The 22,514-nt window shown below is 30.7% G+C and overlaps 2 protein-coding genes and 1 non-coding gene across 4 annotated transcripts; 1 reads left to right on the forward strand and 2 right to left on the reverse strand.

The window, feature by feature from the left end:
- The first annotated feature begins 7,896 nt into the window (after nucleotides 1-7,896).
- Nucleotides 7,897-7,969, forward strand: TRNAR-CCU (transfer RNA arginine (anticodon CCU)). The gene has a single exon. It is a non-coding gene; the product is annotated as a tRNA-Arg (tRNA).
- Nucleotides 7,970-8,808: 839 nt separating this feature from the next.
- LOC102592349 (protein NETWORKED 4B-like) lies at nucleotides 8,809-10,690 on the reverse strand. Of its 2 annotated transcripts, none has more exons than XM_015310237.1 (3): nucleotides 10,538-10,690; nucleotides 10,167-10,260; nucleotides 8,809-10,061 (listed from the first exon to the last, which is right to left on the reverse strand). In XM_015310237.1, exons 2-3 carry the CDS (start codon nucleotides 10,258-10,260, stop codon nucleotides 8,995-8,997), a joined length of 1,161 nt encoding a protein of 386 aa, XP_015165723.1. In that variant the 5' UTR covers nucleotides 10,538-10,690; the 3' UTR covers nucleotides 8,809-8,994. The 2 variants fall into 2 exon arrangements, with proteins under 2 accessions (XP_015165723.1, XP_006350929.1); XM_006350867.2 differs by having other exon boundaries at nucleotides 10,167-10,272.
- Nucleotides 10,691-12,573: 1,883 nt separating this feature from the next.
- Nucleotides 12,574-18,622, reverse strand: LOC102605977 (eukaryotic translation initiation factor 2 subunit beta-like). Its single transcript, NM_001288268.1, is given in 10 exon segments — nucleotides 12,574-12,793; nucleotides 13,551-13,636; nucleotides 13,796-13,938; nucleotides 15,142-15,287; nucleotides 15,786-15,874; nucleotides 15,951-16,005; nucleotides 16,445-16,497; nucleotides 16,707-16,815; nucleotides 17,750-17,802; nucleotides 18,566-18,622. Coding segments are annotated over 9 exon segments (798 nt in total). The 5' UTR covers nucleotides 17,789-17,802; nucleotides 18,566-18,622; the 3' UTR covers nucleotides 12,574-12,715.
- Between the last annotated feature and the right edge of the window lie 3,892 nt (nucleotides 18,623-22,514).

Genomic DNA, 22,514 nt, shown 5'->3' on the forward strand with positions numbered 1-22,514 from the left:
ATATATAACTCATAAAAATAACTAAATTGGTGTCGTAGGTGGTATTTCACGAGCTGATGATACCTGTGCCCGCACTCTCGATGACACCCTTTCTTTCAAGAGAATTGCAACATGTCAAGCCCTGATAAGGTTCTTCACTTTATATCGAATCAATCTAAATGTTCCCTCGCTTGTGTGAGACTGAGATGCGATTGGTAAAATCTTTTCTTTTTGTAAGTAACATCAAATCGGATCACGAATTTTGAAAAATATATCGTAACATTATGTACATGTATTCGATTTTGAGTCCCCTTTTCTTTGTACTAATTTGCTGCTAGGAATCTCTAAAATCGAATTAATAATCAATAGAGATGACTGACTTGGCTCTTCGTTCAACTTCAGCCACAATCATTGATTTGCAAGTTACCGCATATAGAAACGGGTTTACTCTATACTTAAAAAATACTAATGACTATGAAATTTTCAGAAAATTCTAAATAAATAAAATATAATTGTGAGAACTAAAAGTTTTTTTTCTCAAATTTAATTTCGTAACATTAATTTGCAAGTGTTGATTTTAATATTTTTAAATAATAGTAATATTTTATAATATTTCAAAATTACTCCCTTTTTTTTTTAATGTGGAGTAGTATAAAAGAGATAATGGTACTATGGTACGAGTCATATGATATCATTCATGATCCCTCTAGTCGTTCGATAATATAGATTATTTGAATTTTAAATCATCCAGTGTTAAATCAGCAAATGGATGCCACCTCATTATTTGACAAAATAATTGAAATGCACGTAGTGATTATCATATAATAATCTTTCTGTTTTTAGAAAATATTTGAAACAATCACTATAAAATTATCGAATAAGAATAATAATACGATAAATGAATACATAATTTCAAATATAATTGGACAGTGTAATATTCATTCATAGTAGTCAGGTGAACTGTTTTGATAAGAATAATAATACGATAAAAATGACTTCGTCAACTTAATATTTTGATATTATTGCCACAAAAATAGCTTTCGAATTTCCAGAAAAGAAGGAATTAAATATACACAAAACAATAAAAAAATTTTTGAGATTATCATCAATATAATCTTCTTTTTTTTTTGTTTCTCATCCGGTGTTCGGAGCCCACATTGGAGCTCCAACTAAATCCGAATCGCGCACTACAGGGCCCATTCGGAGGTGACGCTCCCAAACGGATTTTCTCCATACTCAGAGCTCGAACTCGAGACCTCTGGTTAAGGGTAAAACACTCCCACAAGTGCACTACAACCCATGTTCAAAGGAGCCAAAAAGTCAAATTTTGATGAAATCATCTAAAACAAATAATTTAATCATGTTTGCAATTTGCAATTTCTTTATTCTTTTGAAGTATTCTAACTGTACTTTAATCAGTCACTGTATAATTGATATTTTAGTGATCTGAGATTTCAATTTACCTACTAATTAGTTACTTAAAATAATAAAGTTGCTATCTGTAACTTAGTTGGTGAGGTTTGTAACTCCAATAATTGATAAGTAAAATAGTTAATCATGATTAGGTTGAAGTTTTAATTTATTTTTTTCAAGTGATTATGACTTGAACATGTCAAACAAGTAATTGTAATCAACAAATAACTTTTTTTTAGAAGTCTATGCCAGGCACGTAAGTACATTATTTATCCAAAATTAACAAATTTTATCATATAATTAGTGCTAAACATGTTTAGAACAAATCCATTGAATTATGTCAGATTCTCATATTCCAAAAAACTGCCCATATATTTGGCTAATTTTTTTTTTACCCAAAAACACATTAGAAAAATAATGCTTGAAAAAGGTTATCTACTTTTTTATTATTTTTAATGAAGTATTAGGAGTATTAGTTTTGGTATATATTTTTATGTTTTATTCTTTTAAGATTTTTGTATTTGACTGCTTTATATAGGTAGAAAATGATATAAAAGTAATAGATATCATAATACTTCTTAATTTAATATATTAAAAACTATAAGAAAAAAATTATTTGACTTTCGAAATTTTATCTATACCATATAAAGTGGAATGAAGGGACTAATATATATTATGCAAAATTACATAAAGTATAGTATTGTAAATCACAATAATTAACAACTTACATATTTAGAAATCTTATAAAGAATTTGTTGACTTTTAAAAATTCATTTTTATCACATAAATTAGGATAAAATGAGTAATATATATTATGTGAAAATTGTTAAAATGTATTATAAATTACAATAATTAATACTTAACTTAAAATATCTATTCAAAAACATATAAAAATTGATTGACATGTCAGTGTCATATAGAAATAACATATATTATATAAAAACCACGTAAAATATACCATAAATAATCATAGTGATAATTAACAAGTTCAAAATATAATAGTAGAAATATATAAGAAAAATTGGATAATGAGCAATGACGTATACAAAATTTGAATTTGAAATCTCACATTGAATTTTGAACCCTTTTAACTTATTGGCAAACCCCTAAAATTATATATACATATTAAAATTTTAAAGGAAAACTTACTGAAATTCTGCTAGTTTAGAAGTTAATTACTTAAATACACTCTAATTTGTAATATTATGAATTTTACCCGATTTTGATGTATCCAGATACATGTATCTCGAGATATATGAGTTAAAATTAGGTATAATTTGTTATAGATACACAACATCCAAATAGATATGCATGTATATCTGGGATACATAGACAAATCTCGTCCACTTCCTTGAAATCCCGCCAGTTTAGGTGTTAAATACTTATATACACTCTAATTTACAATATTATGTATCTTAGATGATTTTGATGCATTAAGATACATCTAGAATTCGGATACATGTGTCTCAGATACATGATGCCAAAATTAGGTGTAATTTGTTCAAGATACATTATATCTAAATGGATTCGCATTTATCTGGGATACATAGACAAATGTCGCTCGCCTTCCTCGTTTCCCGCCCATCTCGTTAGCCACTCTCCTATGTGTCTAGTAATACCAGATACATGTGAATCACACAACATACATACATGCATGTACATTTATTTAGTGTGATCCATATGTATTTGGGATACACAACTATCTCCCTCCTCATCTCGCTCACCTCTCTCCTTCTTTAAATGTATCTGGTAGTAAAAATACATATCTCTAAGTGTCTCTTCCTCAATATATGATAGAAAACTCTTACTTAGTAATCATACGTAATTATTTAAAAATATATTAAAAAAATAGTGTATACTTATAATATTTATGAATGTATGTTTAATAAGATAGTTTTTTCGATTTTAAAAAATACCTTATACATATATAATAAAGTCATTAAATTGCTTAGGTATTCGAGAACAACACTGCCTCTGTTTGTCCACATAACTTTAGGTACACTCATTAAATTCATGCATTTTATTACTCATATTATATACTATAGTTGAGACGTGGAAATTTCTTAATACACAAAGTACAACTAACAATATATTTGGGTTCATCTCCATCCCTTTATTTTAATGTATCGTCTTCGTTTATCAACCACAATTTTTCTTCTATTCGTCACAATAGCTATAATTAATGATCTCATATATGAGCTCAATATATTATAGAGTATATATATATATATACTCCGTTTAAAAAAAACTATTAGTTTAATTTGATATGTAATTTAGAAAATAAAGAAGATTTTTCAATCATGTCATTCTAAACTAAAGTCATGTCAAATGTATCAGAATGTCATTTAATTTTATGACCTTTGAAAAACTGAAATTAAAGTGTTGCCAAAAAAAGATTTTTTTAAAAATAAATTAAAAATAAAAATAAGTCATTTTTTTAAACGGAAGAAGTAACTGTATAGGTGACAAAAAATTTTATGATAAAATGATTGCATGTATGTAACATATGCTTAACTCAATTTTAAAATCTAGCTCAAGAAGTGAATATTATTGAAGGCTATATAAATTTGAGTTTTAAAGTTTGAATATTCCATGATTTAATTACATTGGTAATATTCTACTTTTCTATTAATGGGAATATATATATATATATATATATATATATATATTTACATTGTTGCATTCATTTCGTTTGAGCTTGAAATTACCTCAAAAAAGTATTATTGGTAAGTATAAAAATTGTTTTGTGTCCATTCTTCAACTGGATTTAGTGAACCCAATTTAGTTGTTTCTACCAATGACTTTCATAGTTTTCCGGACAACTACTGAAGTTGTTTGTGGAAATAACAAACATGTTTGTCAGATACAAAAATTGTCTAACAACTGTCTGTAATTGTAAGACGATTACAGAAGTTGTCACAACAACAACTGTAGTTATTTGACAATTGTGTTCAAATGTTGATCAACTGATTAGTTGTTAGGATAAATAATATAATTTTTAGTCTATAATGTACTACAACTGTTTTTTGTTGATCTTTTTCAGTTAATTTTAACTATTTTAGTGTAGATATAATGCTTCAACATAAGAGGAAGAGAACTAGAACATCATCAGCCAGTCCAGACGCTAGAAAAAATGTTGAGAGCTTAATTGCTGCTAGAAAAAGAGGTATCATAACACTTCAAAGTATCAATGGACAATCATCTGAAGAAAGAAAAGTGATGAAAGTAGTAGCGAACAATCTAGTGAAATGAAAAAAAAAAGTAGTTGTGAGATATCAAGGAAAGAAAAATGTTATGAGAATAACAGGAAAAATCAACTGAAGAGAAAAAAGATGGTGAGAGTGATGGAGATGAATCGAGTGGAGAGGAAAAAAGTGACGATAATGAAAGTGAGAAATCAGATAAAAAGGTAGAAGAATAAGATAGAATTGTGACTGATGATATTGGTGGTGATGGTAATTCAAAAGGTATTGAATCCTCCCTAATTTATGTCAAAAATTATTTTCAATGATAAGCATAAATTTAAGACCCACTTGAATGTGTCTGGGTCTTATGATTTAAGAATCAATGTAAGAGTTGATTTATTTAGTTTAAATAAAACATATGAAACTGAATACTACAAGACTGGCAAGGACAGTCTATCTATAAAGACTCTATTGTATAAAGATAGTTATGAGAACAAAACCCACGACACCTCAAAGAGATATTACTAATAAATCATAAAACTAGAATCCTTCTAAAGCAAGGAGGCCTCACCAAAAGCTAACAAACGGATGATGTGATCTAAATGAAACTCATGTTGATGATCCTAAGTACCTGAATCTGCACCATGAAAATAATGCAGGTCGAATGACATTAGTACATTGAATGTACGAGTATGTAATAAGGCTGAGTGAAACAACAATTGGACTAAAAGACTGAAATATAACTCAACTAAAGTAAAGCATGAATATGAGATAAAATCATTTAAACTTCACAAATATAATGCATAATAGCAAATTCTGAGCTAAATTGGAATATATATATATATATATATATAATACTCTTTATCAATTTCAGTATTTGACTTGTAGAGGTTTTTGCCATCTTGAATAGACACTTCTGTTTATTTTTCTAGCAAAAATAAATTCAAATTCAAAGTGTTCAAACACACAAATGTATAATTTTGATTTTTATTCATAGAAGACTTATATATGCTTCTACATTTAACTTCATTAGTTTTTTTATTTATTATAGAATTGGTCAATATATAATAAGATGATAACATTATTGTCTAGAGAAATAACTTTGTTGACAAGCGAACTATCTCTTTCATGCTTGATAATATTACTAATCTGATTATTTCAAATTTCATATTATATTACGTAGAATTTCTGGACTTGAGTTCGAGACTTGAAAACTTTGATAATGGTAAACAAATTTTAAGCATGTTATGTAAGTCGTGGTTGGTGGTGTTTGATAAACTATGAACAAACTAATTTTTTAATTGTCCATGCATGTGAGATTGTACTTTTCTATTTCTTCAATTTCTCAAGTGTTATTAAAATTTTGATTTTTCTTATTTATTTTTTTCTTTTTGAAGTCAAAGTTTGGTGCTTCATCACTTTCAAATAAAAAATGTCTTAAATTAATACACAAAAGAAAACAAAATTTTATAGCATAACTTGAAAGGTCAACTTGAACATATAGATAACGGCCGTTAAGTTTGACGGAGGAATTTTCTCATTAGATTATGGAGAGTTGGTGGATTAATGTTAATATATTACTGCAATTGGGCATCAATGTCAAAGCTATTATGTGGCTGCCACCTTTTTAGAGATCTATCACATGTTATATTATCTCATAATCATATATAAGCCGGCAAATAAAAAGTATCTTTATAAACTACTATTGATTTAGGGGATAATGGACTTATTTTTTAATTTATTATTACTTTCATTTTAATTTATGTGATGCGATTTGATTTGACACAAAATTAATTTGTGTGACTATAAATTATTTTATTAAAAATAAAATAAATATTTTAAAGTTAAATTGTTACTAAATTAGAAACATGTTATTCTTTTTCAGATTGACAATAAAGAATGTATCACGTAAATTTGAATAAAGAGAGTACTTTTTTTCAATTTGATACTATGTATTATTTTTTGTGTTGTTGTTACTGTTTTTCTTTATTATTATAGGTGGTTTTATTGATGCTGATATGCTTTATTTGTGCCGATTGTCTATCATAAATAAATTTTTTATTTTCATAAGATAATATGTATACATCATTTTTTAGACTCTATTTATAAAATTAGACATATATGGTATTATATTGATTTTAGGGTTAATGGTCTTGCTTTTGTTAGGTGAAAAGTTTTACTAGTTGATGGTAGGATTAATGGACTTCACTTTTCTATTTGGTTACATTTCGCAATTATAGTGTTTTAAATGTTATCTTTTTTTTTTTTGGAAACAAAGAAAATAATTACCACTATTATATAAAATAAATTATTGTTCTACTATAAATGTGTCCCCATCTGAAAACCATCCACCAACTAATTAATATGGGAAAGGAATTATTAAACCATATCACCAATTACATTTTCAATTTATATGATATACTATTTTTTTTGTCAGTTAAAAAGAAGAAGATATATTCTTTATTTAATAACAGTTTAACTTTAAAATGTCAATTCTAACTTTAATGAGATTATCTATAGCAATATAGACACATGAAATTTATTTTAGATCACAAATTTCAAAAAAAAAATTATGTTTTTAAACTCTATACACAATTAAACTATATCATACAAATTAAGACGGAAAAAATAGTATATGTTAATTAACTTCCCTCGTTGAATGGCTAGAATTTTTCAAACCATATACTATATTATAAAACTAAAAAAAAGGTACTAAAGAGGACACGAATGTAAGGTTATATGTGATAAGGAAACTAATAATAAGTCTTGAACTGCACCTACCACACTGCTGTGCACCCTATAAAGCACAAAAGGCCAAAATGACTAATGTTTTGAATAAGTAACTTAAATAGTCGTTGAATTAAATAGCTAATTAATACATATGATTATATATAATCGTCCGAAGGTTAAATTATAAGGAAGTGCAGAATTTAGCAATTAACTCATTATTCAATAGGCTCGACTGCTTTAAATCTAATAGTGAAAGGGTACAATTTTTTCTTTAAAATTTAAAATATTCGATGAAGGCTCGTGAATATTTGAATACCTCAAATGTAAATATATTTAACGAGTCATATGTTTTCAAATGTGAAAAGTTGCTGAAGATACTTCACTACACATGCGTTTTTACCATTTTGGTTATGAAAAATCGATTTGTCCCTCAATCAACACCATTTCGATTAAAAACTTAGCTAGCTACTTTAAATACTTATTATTTGTTTCTTATTATATACGGTTTCAATTACGGGTTCACTTCGAAAAAACCCTCAAAAGTGTTTGTTATATTTAAATTTCAAACGAACCAAACAATAAACATAAAGCGCCTGTAGCTCAGTGGATAGAGCGTCTGTTTCCTAAGCAGAAAGTCGTAGGTTCGACCCCTACCTGGCGCGTTTTCTTAATTATTTATTTTATAGCACGTTTTTATTTATTTTAATCTTTTTGGGAATAAATGCTTTATTTGTTATATTCTTTACTTGAGCTTAGTGTTTATCGAAAAGAACTTCTATGCTCTCCGTCCTCCTATGCAAGCAAATTCCGCTTCTATTATCTCTGCTCTAGGTTGACTAATGATTCTTAGGTTCATTTATTGAAAACAACCTCTCTACTACGATATCTCTCTCTGCTCTAATAGCCTCCTCTTATATATGATTCACAGTGTTCATTTATTGAAAACAACTTCTCTACCTTCACTAACATTCATTTGTTTCTTCATTATATTCCTCCAAGATTAAACTGCTTGCATTGAGTCATTTTCTTGCACTACATTTTCTCTATTCAACCTAGAATCCTACCAATCACTTAATATAATGTATGTATGGACCTATGACCACACATTTGCATATAGCTAAATAAGTTTTCTAGGATTGGACAAGGACATACAATGCAAGTAAATAAGTATTCCCACAACTCCCAAATAGTGGAAATAAATATTCAGGTTTATGACCACTTAGAGCGTTTTCTTATGTTGACTTGTTTTTTCTTGCATACTCACTCAGAATGTGTGTATCAACTGGTTTAGGAGACGAAAGAGCGTTCAACATCTATCTATAGACAGTAGTGGATTGAAGAGTTTGAAAAAACTATATGTCTCTGTGTGTTTGTTTTGCTTGTAAATAACTAATACTAAGGAAGATATAACTAAATCAAAACAAGCGCGCGCATGTAGCTCAGTTGATAGAGCATCTGTTTCGTAAGCAGAATGAATTTCAACAATCATCTCGATAGAACATTTTTCCAGTGAAAGTAGAATGCTATTATGTCATTACTAGCAAACAGGTGCAGCATTGAACAAAAGGAAAGTTGAACGTGGAAACAAAATTAGTAAATAATAGTAGAGGAGAAAGAGTGGCTGTAATACTGGAGGACCAATGAAGGCTGTAAACAAAACGCTTGTTCATTTGATCTTCTTTACGACTTAGGCTTCAAGCATTGCAAGTCTGGCTTTCAACTGATCTCTCTCTGCTTCTGCTGCTTCAAGGATTTTGTTCAATTCTTCGACATCATTGTTCTTCTTGACAATGCTTGCCAATAGTTGCTCAACTTCCGATGCAAACAAAGTCTCTGCTTCTATTCTCTCTTCTATAGCTTGATTAAGAACCTCATCTATTAATGATTGGCAGCGTTTATTTGATTCTTCATTATATTCCTCCAAAGATGATATATCCTTCTCGAGTCTGAAAATTTCAGCTTGAAGCTCCAAGTTTTCTTCTAATAACGCCTTGTCCACATTTGATGGTCTTGACTCTCTCACTTGTCTAAATTCCTCATCATCGTCATGCGCATTATCTTCATAGCTCGAAATTCCACCCTGCAACATTGAAACAACTCGATCCCCTTCCATCTGTATGTAAAGTTTCTCTATCATATCGCATAGCTCAGCCTCCAACTCATCAGTCCCCTCATGTTGCAACTCTTCATCATCATCATCATAGTCATCGTCATCATCACTCTGAGATTCCACGTAGCACTTGAGATACCCTGGTTTCTTCGGACGTTCAGGCTCTTTAACAGAATAGCACGTTGGACGTTCAGGTTCTTTTGGACCTTCAGGTTCCTTTGGACGTTCAAGCACTTCAAAATAAGTGCACGGGTAAGCTTTAGGTACATTCGGACTTTTAACAGAGACACGGCGTTTTAGTTGCTTAGAGACTGAGCACTCAGGAGCATTTATCTGCTTAGAGCTAGGGGATTTAGATAAAAGAGGCCGGGATTGTATTGCAGAGCTTTTTCCTGAACTAACATTGGATATGATAATGTCACTGCCTTGTGATGGAATAACATCTAAATTAGGAATATTGATCAGAGGCTCTCCTGTCGCATGATTATGGCGCTTAGCCAATGAACGATGTATGCGGTAGCACTTATAAACAAGGTCGATTAATTCTTGTCTACTCTGATGATACATTTCCACCTTTTTAGCAAATGACTCTGCATTTGAATCTTCAATGATTTTCAACATCCTTCTAAAATTCCAGTTCATCTCTGAAATATCAAGTAAACTCGATCGAATATGTATGTATGGATCTATCTATCACTTGCAAATAGCTAATTAAATAAGCAGTAAAAACATCGACAAAAATAACTTACCTTCAAGATTATCTTGAAGCCACTGGGACTTGCTGTTTTTGGGTCCTAAGAAGCTATCCAACTCTCTGGGACGTTGTAATTTCTTTGATTCCATCTTCGTTTTGATCTGGCGGTACAACCAGTAATAAACCACTTCTAATTAACTCCCATCCATCCACTTATTAGGATATATATTATTAATCATGCGTTTAGATATGATAACAATTGTCATGGTCGATCCATTCAAAATTTCTTGATTTTATTATGTCAAACACTTGCTTGAAGTAATGCAGAAAAAACAAAGTTACATCTGTATAAGTAAATACATAAAACTAACATATTTTCGACATCTAATTTAATGAGAAGAGATTGAAAATTTTGAAAAATGTTACCTTTAAGTTTGTCTTGAAGCTTCTAATATTGAAGGAAACTGACCCAGACCAAAATTAGTCTTGAACTATTCTACATAGCTCTCAAGTTCTGAGTCTTCAACAACGTGTTAAGACTTTCTATTGTACTTGAATGTTTTGGTTTTTAAAATTTATTTAAGAGGGTATATGAGATTGCATTAAATAGACGTACGAAGACAAATGGGAGGAATAAATTTTACAAATATGAATGCATTCATGTTGGTTGTTGAATTGGTACATACTCTATTATTAAGTCAATAACAACAAAATCATTATCAGTATAAAATTATGAATGCATTCATGTTGGTTGTTGAATTGGTACATACTCTATTATTAAGTCAATAACAACAAAATCATTATCAGTATAAAATTATGAATGCATTCATGTTGGTTGTTGAATTGGTACATACTCTATTATTAAGTCAATAACAACAAAATCATTATCAGTATAAAATTATGAATGCATTCATGTTGGTTGTTGAATTGGTACATACTCTATTATTAAGTCAATAACAACAAAATCATTATCAGTATAAAATTATGAATGCATTCATGTTGGTTGTTGAATTGGTACATACTCTATTATTAAGTCAATAACAACAAAATCATTATCAGTATAAAATTATGAATGCATTCATGTTGGTTGTTGAATTGGTACATACTCTATTATTAAGTCAATAACAACAAAATCATTATCAGTATAAAATTATGAATGCATTCATGTTGGTTGTTGAATTGGTACATACTCTATTATTAAGTCAATAACAACAAAATCATTATCAGTATAAAATTATGAATGCATTCATGTTGGTTGTTGAATTGGTACATACTCTATTATTAAGTCAATAACAACAAAATCATTATCAGTATAAAATTATGAATGCATTCATGTTGGTTGTTGAATTGGTACATACTCTATTATTAAGTCAATAACAACAAAATCATTATCAGTATAAAATTATGAATGCATTCATGTTGGTTGTTGAATTGGTACATTATTGACTTTTCTTCAGAACTCTATTATTAAGTCAATAACAACAACATTATCATTATCAGTGTGCTGAAAGTAGAGAAGTTATTTCTCACCAACTCTTAACTCTTAAACAGGTAAACACTGTTATAATGTCATTTGCAAGTATGGATCATAGTTTGGATAATTCTCAGTCTCTCAAACAAATCAATAAAATCTCTCTTCGGCTTAATTAAATCTGTCGTTAAGTATTAGAAAAGGGTCAAAAATATATTTCAACTATTTGAAATAGCAACGTGTTAAAGACTCTCTTGGACTTGAATATATGTGTCATTTTTTATTTATAAGGGTATATGCGTTTGCAATAATTAGACATACGGAGACATATGGGAGGCGGAGCAGTAAATGTGAAAAACATGTCAAACGTCGGTGGTTGAATTGGTACGTTTCATTGATCAACATCATGGTTAGTGTGATTCCACAAGTAAATCTGAAAAAAGATAGCAGAAAAATTATTTTCAATAAATTGTTGACTCAAACTCTATTATTAAGTTAATTTTGATTTTCAATTTCTATTTTAAAATGTTTTTTCTTAAACTAAAAGCTTTATCAACCACCTCAACTTTGATAGGGGGTAAAAAAAATTCACCTAGGAGAACATTTGGGCCACAAACAGGCTCATAATTCGTTAATTTGTCTAAACATTCTACACAGCTACAAGTGGAAGATTGACACGACTAGAAATCAACTTTCTACCTTAAAATTTATGGATCTTTTATTAATGCTTATCAAAAATTACATTTCATAGTTTCATATTCCAATTTTTCAATGACCAAGGTGACCTCTGGAAGCAAATCACTACAAAGATTACATGTTCATCTACTGCACACAAAAGACAAATCTTTGTGGCCATCTGCTGCATGCAGAAAGAGACTAACATCATCTTCGGCCATTGCATGTGCAACAAGATTAGCAGTTGAATATAAGCGGAAAACAAAAGTATAGCCACATTTTATAGAATTAAACAAGATAACATCTCCCACCAAAGTAAATCTAAACCAACTCTCTTCATAAGCAAAGTTGCACCAAACGTCAATATGTCTCCTCAGGTTAAACACAAAGCAAAACATACAAAACTCCAACACACTATTATGTGAAGAAATTGCCCAACTAACAATCCCCAAGCCGTATCAGGTCCCAGCTTTCCGACGTCCAACACGAGCAACAAAACCAGCCTTGATAGGAGCAACTGATCTTCCAGAGCCACACTGTAAGAAAATAAACAAAACAAAAACAAGTTAACATGAGAAATAAACAATTTAAAGCTAACTTGTTTTCCATTATTCAATATTTTCCTAGTACCCTTTCCAAATTGGAAAAAAGAAACAAGAGAGGAGGAAAAATGCAAACAATTTTTAAAGGTGATCGTGTAAATAAGAAAGCAGCCATTTTCCTCTTTTTTTGAGGTAAAAAGCAGGCAGGCAGGCAGGATTGAAAGAGATAGGGAATACTAAAGCCTTCTTGTTTTTTGATTGGTTAAGAGATGGGAATAATAAAGCATTCTCGAGGGTAGAACAGATATCACATGATCAAAAGCATAAACAATTCATTCAAGAAAAGCAACCCAGTACAACTTCATTAAAAAAAAAAAAAAAACCAGTATAAATAAATTAAGATAAAGGGAAGGCCTGAGATCTCATATTTACTAAGATATATGATCTGGCAATTGAAACTTCACATTTTGTCACAGGATGTCCCAGAAGTAGAGCCTAGAATCTAGAAGCACCAGCACTTGCTCAACGAAAGCCCAAAGAGAGAACTTTATACATCACCCTGCACCGCATGGATTCAAAGGAGACAAAAACCTAATAGTACCTAGACAATCACCTGCCACAAAGTCTATTCTCTATTTGTCTGATGGAAGAAAAATTGGAGCACAAGTTACAAAGATATGTTTTTCCATTCACAAAGTGAAGGTTGAATGCAGATAATTAATGGATATCGCGTGTCTATTTGAATAAATACCTTCTCGCATCGGAGGAAGAAAAGACGGTTCTCTTTTGAAAGGATAGTATCTGGACTTTTACAGCCATTGCAAATAACATACTCATCTGAAAGCGAAAGAACATTGCCGAGAGAAGGCCGTTAGATCGTAGGATGCAGAAGCACATACAAAGCACTATTAATTAATATGTAAATCCAGAACAAATGACGTCTCTAAATAGCTGCAGCCTGCATATATAGATCAGGGATTGACAACAGGAACTTACTGACATATCGGCGGAGGATTCCTTCAAAATTCTTAGGAGCAAATCTTCCCTTGATGACCAATCTTTGCTGCCCATCAAGTGATCCACTAGTCCCCATTTCAGCCAGCAAGAAAGTCATAACATGCTCAGGCTGCCTATGCATCCTGTAAATAGGAAACAATTAATCAAGCAGTGCAATGAGGTATAACATAAACTCACAGGGAATCCAATGATAACCTTTCATTAGTGATACCACTATAATACATTACTATCGATCATGAGACATTATACAGCATGGGACAGTTTCGAAGACCAACTTCAATCAACAATTAGATTTTAAACCATGATCAGTTTTGTAAAATCAAACTCAGCACCTAAGCTCAATCAATAATAATAAACTAACTATATTCTTCAAATTCACACCTTGATCTTCACACCAAATACAATTGTGTGAAACAAATTTCAGATAGAGAAAGAGCCAGTTGCTAGAGGTACACACACAAGCTATTTCAGTGCAGCAATATTCCATCATGTAAACAGTTTGAAGTTTGAGCCAACTTGAGTATTTATGATGCAGGGAGTGGTTTTCCACAATAATAGATAATTTCAGAGTACACAAGATTCCATATATGTTTGGTGTTTGAGCCAACTTGGGTTATTATAATGCATTGCTTGGTTTTCCACAGAAATTGATAATTTCAGGTTGCAGTTATTAGCTTGAAAGCCAAACAAATTATGTGCATATTTCTGTAGCGTCACATAGTGGTGTTTCAGGTTTCCAGGTTCCACTTTCTACAGATAAGAAGATGTTACAGTACTGGTCCGAAAACTAATTAGCACTGTTGAGTTAATACCTATCTCAAGAACACAGTAGCAGGGTGGTTTGCGAGCTATCGCATAGGAGCAGGGGTTTTACCCTGTGCGCACCCAAAGGGTAGCGGCTGCGGGTTTCCCTTGTGATAAAAAAGAACACAGTAGCAGGGTTATCTGAGTTAGTGAAATCATTGTGGCAAATAAATATGCAGGTTTCTACAGAAATTTCATATTTTAACTAGCTAAAACAACTAATGACAATTCTTAGCCAAGTAAGGCAGCTATGTAAAACAAGACTATTTATATTGTGATGGGTGAATATGGTAGTCACTACTCATCACTAGCAATTCTAGCTGTGAGGAAATTGGCATGGTGCAAAGATCATCTACACATTATTACTTACTAAGCAATCAGCATATGATCCCTGTCGTCAAAACAAATAAAAAAAAACATCCATGATGCTGAACATAAAACATTCAATCAAAAACAACAAGTGGATGACAGTAATTGATGCAAAGGCTACAAGGAAAGAAAACCAAGTGAAAAGAACTTACGTCTTGCAAAGATCCATGAAATTCACAAACACAGTTTTCTTTGTGCCTTCACGAAGAACTTGAGGGGGCCTCATAACTGTCCTTCGCCTATCTCCAGCAAGCTCGGGATTGTTCTCACGGAGAATATTGAATACTCTGCCCAGAAGCTGCAGAATCAAAAGCGAAAATCAATTGTCATTAACAAAAAGCCTAAAATCGCACAAGTAGTGTGCATCAGGAAACAACAATCAGAACTACGCCACTAGTTCCATTTAGCAAACAAAGCAGGCAACCTTTGCACGAAGAAGTACAATGGACACCACTTTGGCAATATAGTCCTAGACTTAGCACAGATTCCTTATATTAGAACTGTATACAAATGATAGGGTTATTTAGTTATCCATCAAAAAGTTTACATAAGCATAAGATAACCATCGAAGTACCAAACATTTGACAACTTTTTGACACTTAGGGTGACTTGGTTACACAAACTACACAAGGTTTTTAATCGTATGCCTGGACTGGTTCTGTGAGGTTGTAGTAATGCATTATTACTCGGCACAAGTTCATGTGTGAGTAGCTACATATTATCTTGGACAATCGAGTGCATTCTAAAAGTGTCTCTTATCAGGTATATACAGAAAATACAAAAATTAAGAAAATACCTCCTCATATTCATAATCTCGATCAGTTCCCTCCCAAGGTAACTGTTGTAGGACAATTTCTCCAGCTTCTTCATCATCTCCAGGTTGATCTGGAAGAAGAGAGCAGGTTAAATCTCAAAAATTGCCACAATTAAACCCAACAAAGCTGAAAATCGAAGAACTCACCATCTACTTCCTCGCCAACGCTTTCTTTTTCATCACTCAGGAGATCAGAGTGTGCCTGCACAGTTTTAAAGTGGTCTGTGATGGGTCATGACGATGGATCTCAAGAAAATACTCCTAATGTCTTGTATCATTGAAATCACACTAAAACACAATGAGGTCATAAGTTTAAGCCTTTGACTATTTCTGTGGCATGTTAACCCTCGTGAAATCTAATACTGATAAAACTGACCGTATTTGGTGTCGGGGGAGTATGAAAAAATGGGTTTCTGGAGATACATAAGAAAGAAAGAAAACAAGCTTCCCTTAATCATCTCTCCACTCCCACCCTCTTTTTCTGTACCCTCTGTGTAAACATTCATGTTCTTATTGCACCATTCAGTCCTCCACCAGTGTCCTCTTCCAGGAGAGGTTGGAGCCAGAAAATAGATGAGGGGGCAAGGTATTCATGGATAATTCAATCAAAAAAAATTCATGTGGAATTGAACAAAACTAACCGGCTTCTTCTTCTTCTTTTTACCAGAAAACGTAGCCTCAAGGCCCTCAGAAACTGCATAGAAAACAATTGGGAGAAATCACATTCAAGTTTCAGATGTTCTTCAGTAGTCTTTCTCTTCAGATGGTGTGTGCATGCGAGAGAATGCATCTTTTTGGGGATTTTGGGGAGGGGGCAAGAGATTGATTATGCAATTATACACTACCATCTCTCTTAAAATTATGGAGAAAATTAGGTGAAACCAGGTTTTACAACTAACATACCAGATAAATTCTCAGTTTTTTCAGCCAAGCTATCAACAGAGTCATCTGCAGGATCTTGAATTACAACCTTCTTCTTTTTCTTCTTTTTTGTAGGATCAAAAGGTGCTATCTGCAAATGTATAGAAAGAGAAGGAAAAGATAATGAAGCCAATGTAGCAACCACACACAAAATAGGCTCAGTGTGATATCAACAACAATCAATTTGAAAATCGATGTAAAACCAATCAACTGTTTTGTGTTGTACAATTGGATGTAACTGAAGAGGTAAGCGACCAACACCATTTCTATCTACAGTTCGATGACAACTATGGTTACAACCTAAGGGGTACCAAATGATCCCTCCCCTGCACATACACCCCTAGCAAAAGCACAACTATTAGTTTTTTAGATATTTTTGCAATTAGACCAACCAACCAACACAACTTAGGTTGCAAGTGAATCCTATGGCATTACTTGTTCTCCTGTATGAGATGAACTGTTAACATTAAATCGTGTATTTCAGTGATGCTATTAACAAATATCCAAGCTATCAGAATGTTGTAAGCCAGAGCAGACACTGTTTGAAGAGATGATGTGAACAACGGACATCTGAAAACCTAAGCACTTTGTCCTGACAACTAAAATATGAAAATTCTCGAGGATTTAAGTTATAAAATGCTGACATTGTAAAATTTAACAGTGTCAATAAAATTCAATCATTTGTAGAAGGTTTCTTATCATCTTTTCTGGTTACAAATCTATGTCTATTATAAACATTACTTGTTGATTGGCTTTTAAAATTGTTTACGCATTCTTTGCAAATAAAATAAACTCAATCCTTAATTAGGGATTCTTATTTAGTGTGCCTTTTTGTTGGTTAAAACTCTTTAAGAAGTATTCAAACAGCATGGCACCTAAATCCAGGAATTATTATTCTCATAGTCATACGATGCACGAACAAAAAGATATTACCAAGAGGTGATGCAAACCGATATAGCAAATACCAAAACTTCAAACAACAATACTCTAAAGAGGAACACAGGCAGAGGAAAATCTGAACTTACATCAGCCACCAACTCGTTTTGATTCTCTTCTTCAGCCATGATTGCACTAATATCTACACCAATACGAACCAACAAATTAGTTAACACACAAAACAAAACTATGGAGTAATATCAGGCAACTAAACCCTAAATCCTTGTAATTTTTTCAGATGAGCAAAAAAAACATAAAAACTAATGCAAACTATCACAATCATCCAAAAATATAGAAAATCCCAAAAATAGCTCCAGAAATTCACCTTGTTTCAGAAAAATCCACACAGGCAAAAACAATGAATGTAATGTGTATTATTAATCGCACATAAACCCTAATTCCTTGTAAGTAACTTCTTTAGATGCTGGAAAATACATAAAAACTAATGCAAACAATCGCAATCCTCAAAAATAGAATAAATTGTAACAATAGCTCCAGATTTACCTTGTTTCGGATAAATTCACTCAGGCGAAAAACAAAACATGATTGTAATGTGTATTATTAATCGCACTAAACCCTAATACCTCATAAGTAACTTTTCTAGATGCTAAAAAATACATAATACTAATGCAAACTATCACAATCCTCTAAATACAGGAAATCGTCACAATAGCTCCAGATATTCACCTTGTTTCAGATAAATTCAAACATACAGAAAAAAGGAACATGAAAGTAATATGTATTATTACTCGCACATAAACCCTAAATCGTTCTAACTAGCTATTCTAGATGCTCAAAAACACATAAAAGTTGATCCAAACAATCACAATCCACAAAAAATAGAGGAAATTGTAACAATATCTCCAGAAATTCACCTTGTTTCAGATAATAGATGAGAAGCTAACCTTTCAATGGGATGATTCGTTTATCTTCGCGGCCGATGGAAAAGCAACGTTTTCTCTCTGTGGATACTATTGGGAGAGTAGCGTTTCAATTGCCCTTGTAAGTATCTCAATTTTGGGCTACTTACTTGGGCCGCAAGGCTGTTCGATACCACTTGGGCCGCAAGGCTGTTCGAATTGAAATAAAAAAGATAAAAGATATATAAGTTGAAAATAAAATAATACTACTCCTATCATTTTTAATTGGTAGAAAAAAGAAGGGAAAATCACTTGCGTGTACACTTTTTAAAAAATATTTACGACATTTGTCAACATTATTCTTTTAACCATATATAACAATTTTGTTGAATGGTAGTATTGCTAAAAGTTGTGAATGATAGCACTTTTTGCTAAATTTAAAGGAACAAGATTGTTTAAGTAAGTATTGCTAAAAGTTGACAAAAATGATAATAAATTAAAAGTATACTTAAAAGTGGTAATTATTAAATAAAAGACATTCACTTATGTAATTTTTCCAAAAAAAGAAATAAGAAGGTTACTTTTAAAATTGTATTATTAATTTGAGTTTGCGATAGACACGTATCTGTAGTTAGCTTTAATTTAAAGTAATTACGCGTGTAAAGTGATTTAGAGGGTATAAACTTAACTCAAATTTAATTTATAACTATATTAGAAAATTGAGATTGTGATCTATTGATTGATGATTGTATAAAATATTTAAACCTCAAAATTATTGATTATAATGTTATCCAACATCACTTAAGATACACATTATTAACTTTACGAAGCTCTTCAATCAACTCTTATCTGATTTGTAACTCATTATTTTTGATAAAAAATTATTTGCAAGTGAAATGTGTATAAGATACATTAGTTGTTGATTTAGAAAAGATAATACTTCATCTATTTCTTTTTAGATGATACCTCTTTTTTTAACATATGTTTCAACAAATACTATATTTATATATTTAAAAAACCATTCTTTCAACTTTTCATATTACACTTGCTACTTGTTGACCTAGGGCATAAAACATACAATTTGAAAAAGAAAGATGAGATTTAGGAGAATAGAACACAGAAACAAATTTACGATATCAAATATTTATATAAAATTATGTACTCTTCATAATAAAGTAATTTGATTTCAGGTAAATATTGAATGCGAGTAAATATTTCTCGTTAAAACACTTGTCTTGCTTGTGAGGGTAATGGCATGCTGTCATGTATATATCAGTTGAAGATATAGAAGATGACACTATGACTAGAAAAGTCATTCAAATGTGGCTTCCTTAAACTTAACGTGCTTTGCTTTCTGGAAAAGTTTGAATTGTTTTACATGAAAAAGATAGAGAAGACTATAGGAAACTACAAAGTCTTTATGGAGTTCTAATTTGTCTTGAATCTAATCATCAATATACACACCATGCTAGTTGAATTTTGTGAACCATACAAAAAAAAAAAAGTAGGCTAGGAGAAGCACAAACAAAACTTGGCAACCAACATGTCATGTCCAAATTACTCTTAAGTATTTTTTGTATATATATTTGTGTTTAGTATTTGAAGTGAAACAATCATGTTTCAAAACAAATGTTTACGAACTTTTTGGCCATAAAATTTGATCAAATATTGAAAATCTAATCTTTCAAAAACATATAAGTTTCAATTTTCGGTTTTCTCGAACTTGTACTCAAAAAAAACTTTAAGTAATTTTTTTTCTGAGTGAAATGCATGTCTAAACACAACTTCACATTTTAAAAATCACAAATTCAAAAACTCAAATGTCATGTTTGAATTTCAAAATCTATAGACAAACAAGAGCTTGACTTCATTCATGTATGGCTAAATTCAATCACTTTTACCTAAAATTCAAACATAAATAATTAAACTTTAATCATATGAAGTTTGGTACGTATGATATCCAAATAGAATACCTCATAATAAAAATTACGACAACTTCTCTTCTTTCTTTGCCGTCATTAGTCATATTTGGAAAGGTTAACAATGAGCTATGACATAGATAAGTCAGAAACTGAAACCTCTTTTATTTATTCATGATGTGTCGATTTGAATTCATTTTTACTTTAGAAAAAAAAAAAAATCTTCTCAATATAAGTATTCACAGAGAGACGACATCGATCGCATAAGGTACTATAAATGGGCCAAGATAGAACCACCCAAAGCACTAATCTTTTAAAGCCTCTTGGGTTCTTGAATGATTACACACATGCATATATTGATTTGGTGAATGGGTTCAATTGATTTTTTGTGTTTTTGAAACTTTTTTCCCAACTTTTCTTGAAGGTGGCTCAATAGGGCACATAATTATTGTCTGTTGGTGTCCAAAGTCATGGGTCATATGCACCATGTATTATTTTTTTAATAATTTAAGTGAAGTTAAGATTTGAACTTAATGCGTTTAAATAATCGCTCTATTCGCTAAGTGATCGATTCCTCATCATTTTAACTTTAAGTACTTTGACCCATGCATGTTTAACTTAATCTAAATACTTTAGCACGAATGTGAACTGCTTCAATCTATTTATTACTTGTCCCATAATTACTTTGACGGCTTCAATCTATTTTTACTTTGTCTCATAATTACTTTGACTACTTCAATTTCTAAGCTTTATTAGGATTTCTTAGAATCCATTTTATTCTAAATCCTAGTTCGCGTTGAAAAGTAGTTCATATGTTTTTGAGGAGGCATTTCAAATATCCCATAAATTATTGATTATTCGTAAAGAGATCAAGAAATCAAATATAATCTTCCTTAAATCTAAAGTGATCATTTTGGAATACCATAAACATTTAGGACATTCACAAAGTTATCAGGACGTTAAATATTTGTCTTTCTTAAAACTGCAACTCAACATTTGTAAAGATCAAATATATCGCAAGGAATTGAGTCCAAATCTTCATACACTTGAGAAATATACTATTGACAATCCTCAAAACATGAACAAATTTAAAAAATAAGTATCAATGGATAAACAAGATTATAATCACAAATAATCATCACTAAATTATATATTTTATTTGTTATTGTATCCAATTTCATCACTTTAAAATTTATCAAAAACATCATATCAAATAAAAAAATATCTGGTCAAAGAAGTGCTTAAACAAAACTAAGAAAAAATAATAATAGCATTATTGGTTTAGTACATATATATATATATATATATCCTCGTGTTTTTCTTATGACAATTATTTGATTAAAAAATCCACTCCACAATAATATAATAGACACTTTAATTTTCTAAAATAAAGGAATATACAGTTAATATGAAGTGGATTTTCCAAAAGAAGGGACATATCTAAAAGTGACAATTTCCTTAATTTCTGATTATATTATATTGATAAAAAATTGAATATTAAAAATATCAATTGATCAGTCAACTAAGAAACTGACTAAACTTATTTGATCAATTATTATATTGCCCGTCTATTATTATAGGTCCCTATAATTTGTTGTTAATGACCCGCCATTGTCAAAAGTATTAGTCTCAATTCTTCTATTCTAATAAATTCCACTTTCACCATCTTTGCAATGAGTTTAAGTTTAACATGTTTCACTCTTAACCAGATGTATTAGGTTCGAGCTTTAAATATGGAAAAATTTTTGTTGGGAGCGCCACCCTGAATAAGCCATAAAGTGTGTGATTCGAATTTAGTCGAGACTCCAAACACAAGAAATCAAAAAAAATTATTAAACTTAAAAATGCTAATGTTCTCCTTCGATTATAAAAAAACACGACAAACATATTTGATATAATTATACAAATAAAATTTGATAAGAATAATATATATATATATATATATAAATATATATATAGTATAACATTTTTTTATATATATATTTATGGAGTATAACATATTTTAGACTGTACATTTTTTTTACAAATTATCTTTTATAGATTTTATATCGAATCAAACTATATCAAAGTACATA

Source organism: Solanum tuberosum, unplaced genomic scaffold (genome assembly GCF_000226075.1).
Source record: "Solanum tuberosum cultivar DM 1-3 516 R44 unplaced genomic scaffold, SolTub_3.0 scf00128, whole genome shotgun sequence".
In the NCBI taxonomy this organism is placed as follows: domain Eukaryota; kingdom Viridiplantae; phylum Streptophyta; class Magnoliopsida; order Solanales; family Solanaceae; genus Solanum; species Solanum tuberosum.

What these genes read in the sequence shown, in the direction of transcription:
- LOC102592349 (XM_015310237.1), bottom strand. Translation starts at nt 10,260, where the DNA reads ATGGAATCAAAGAAATTACAACGTCCCAGAGAGTTGGATAGCTTCTTA. An exon ending in GCTTCAAGATAATCTTGAAG is followed by an intron (nt 10,062 to 10,166) that starts GTAAGTTATTTT and finishes TTGATATTTCAG; the next exon opens with AGATGAACTGGAATTTTAGA.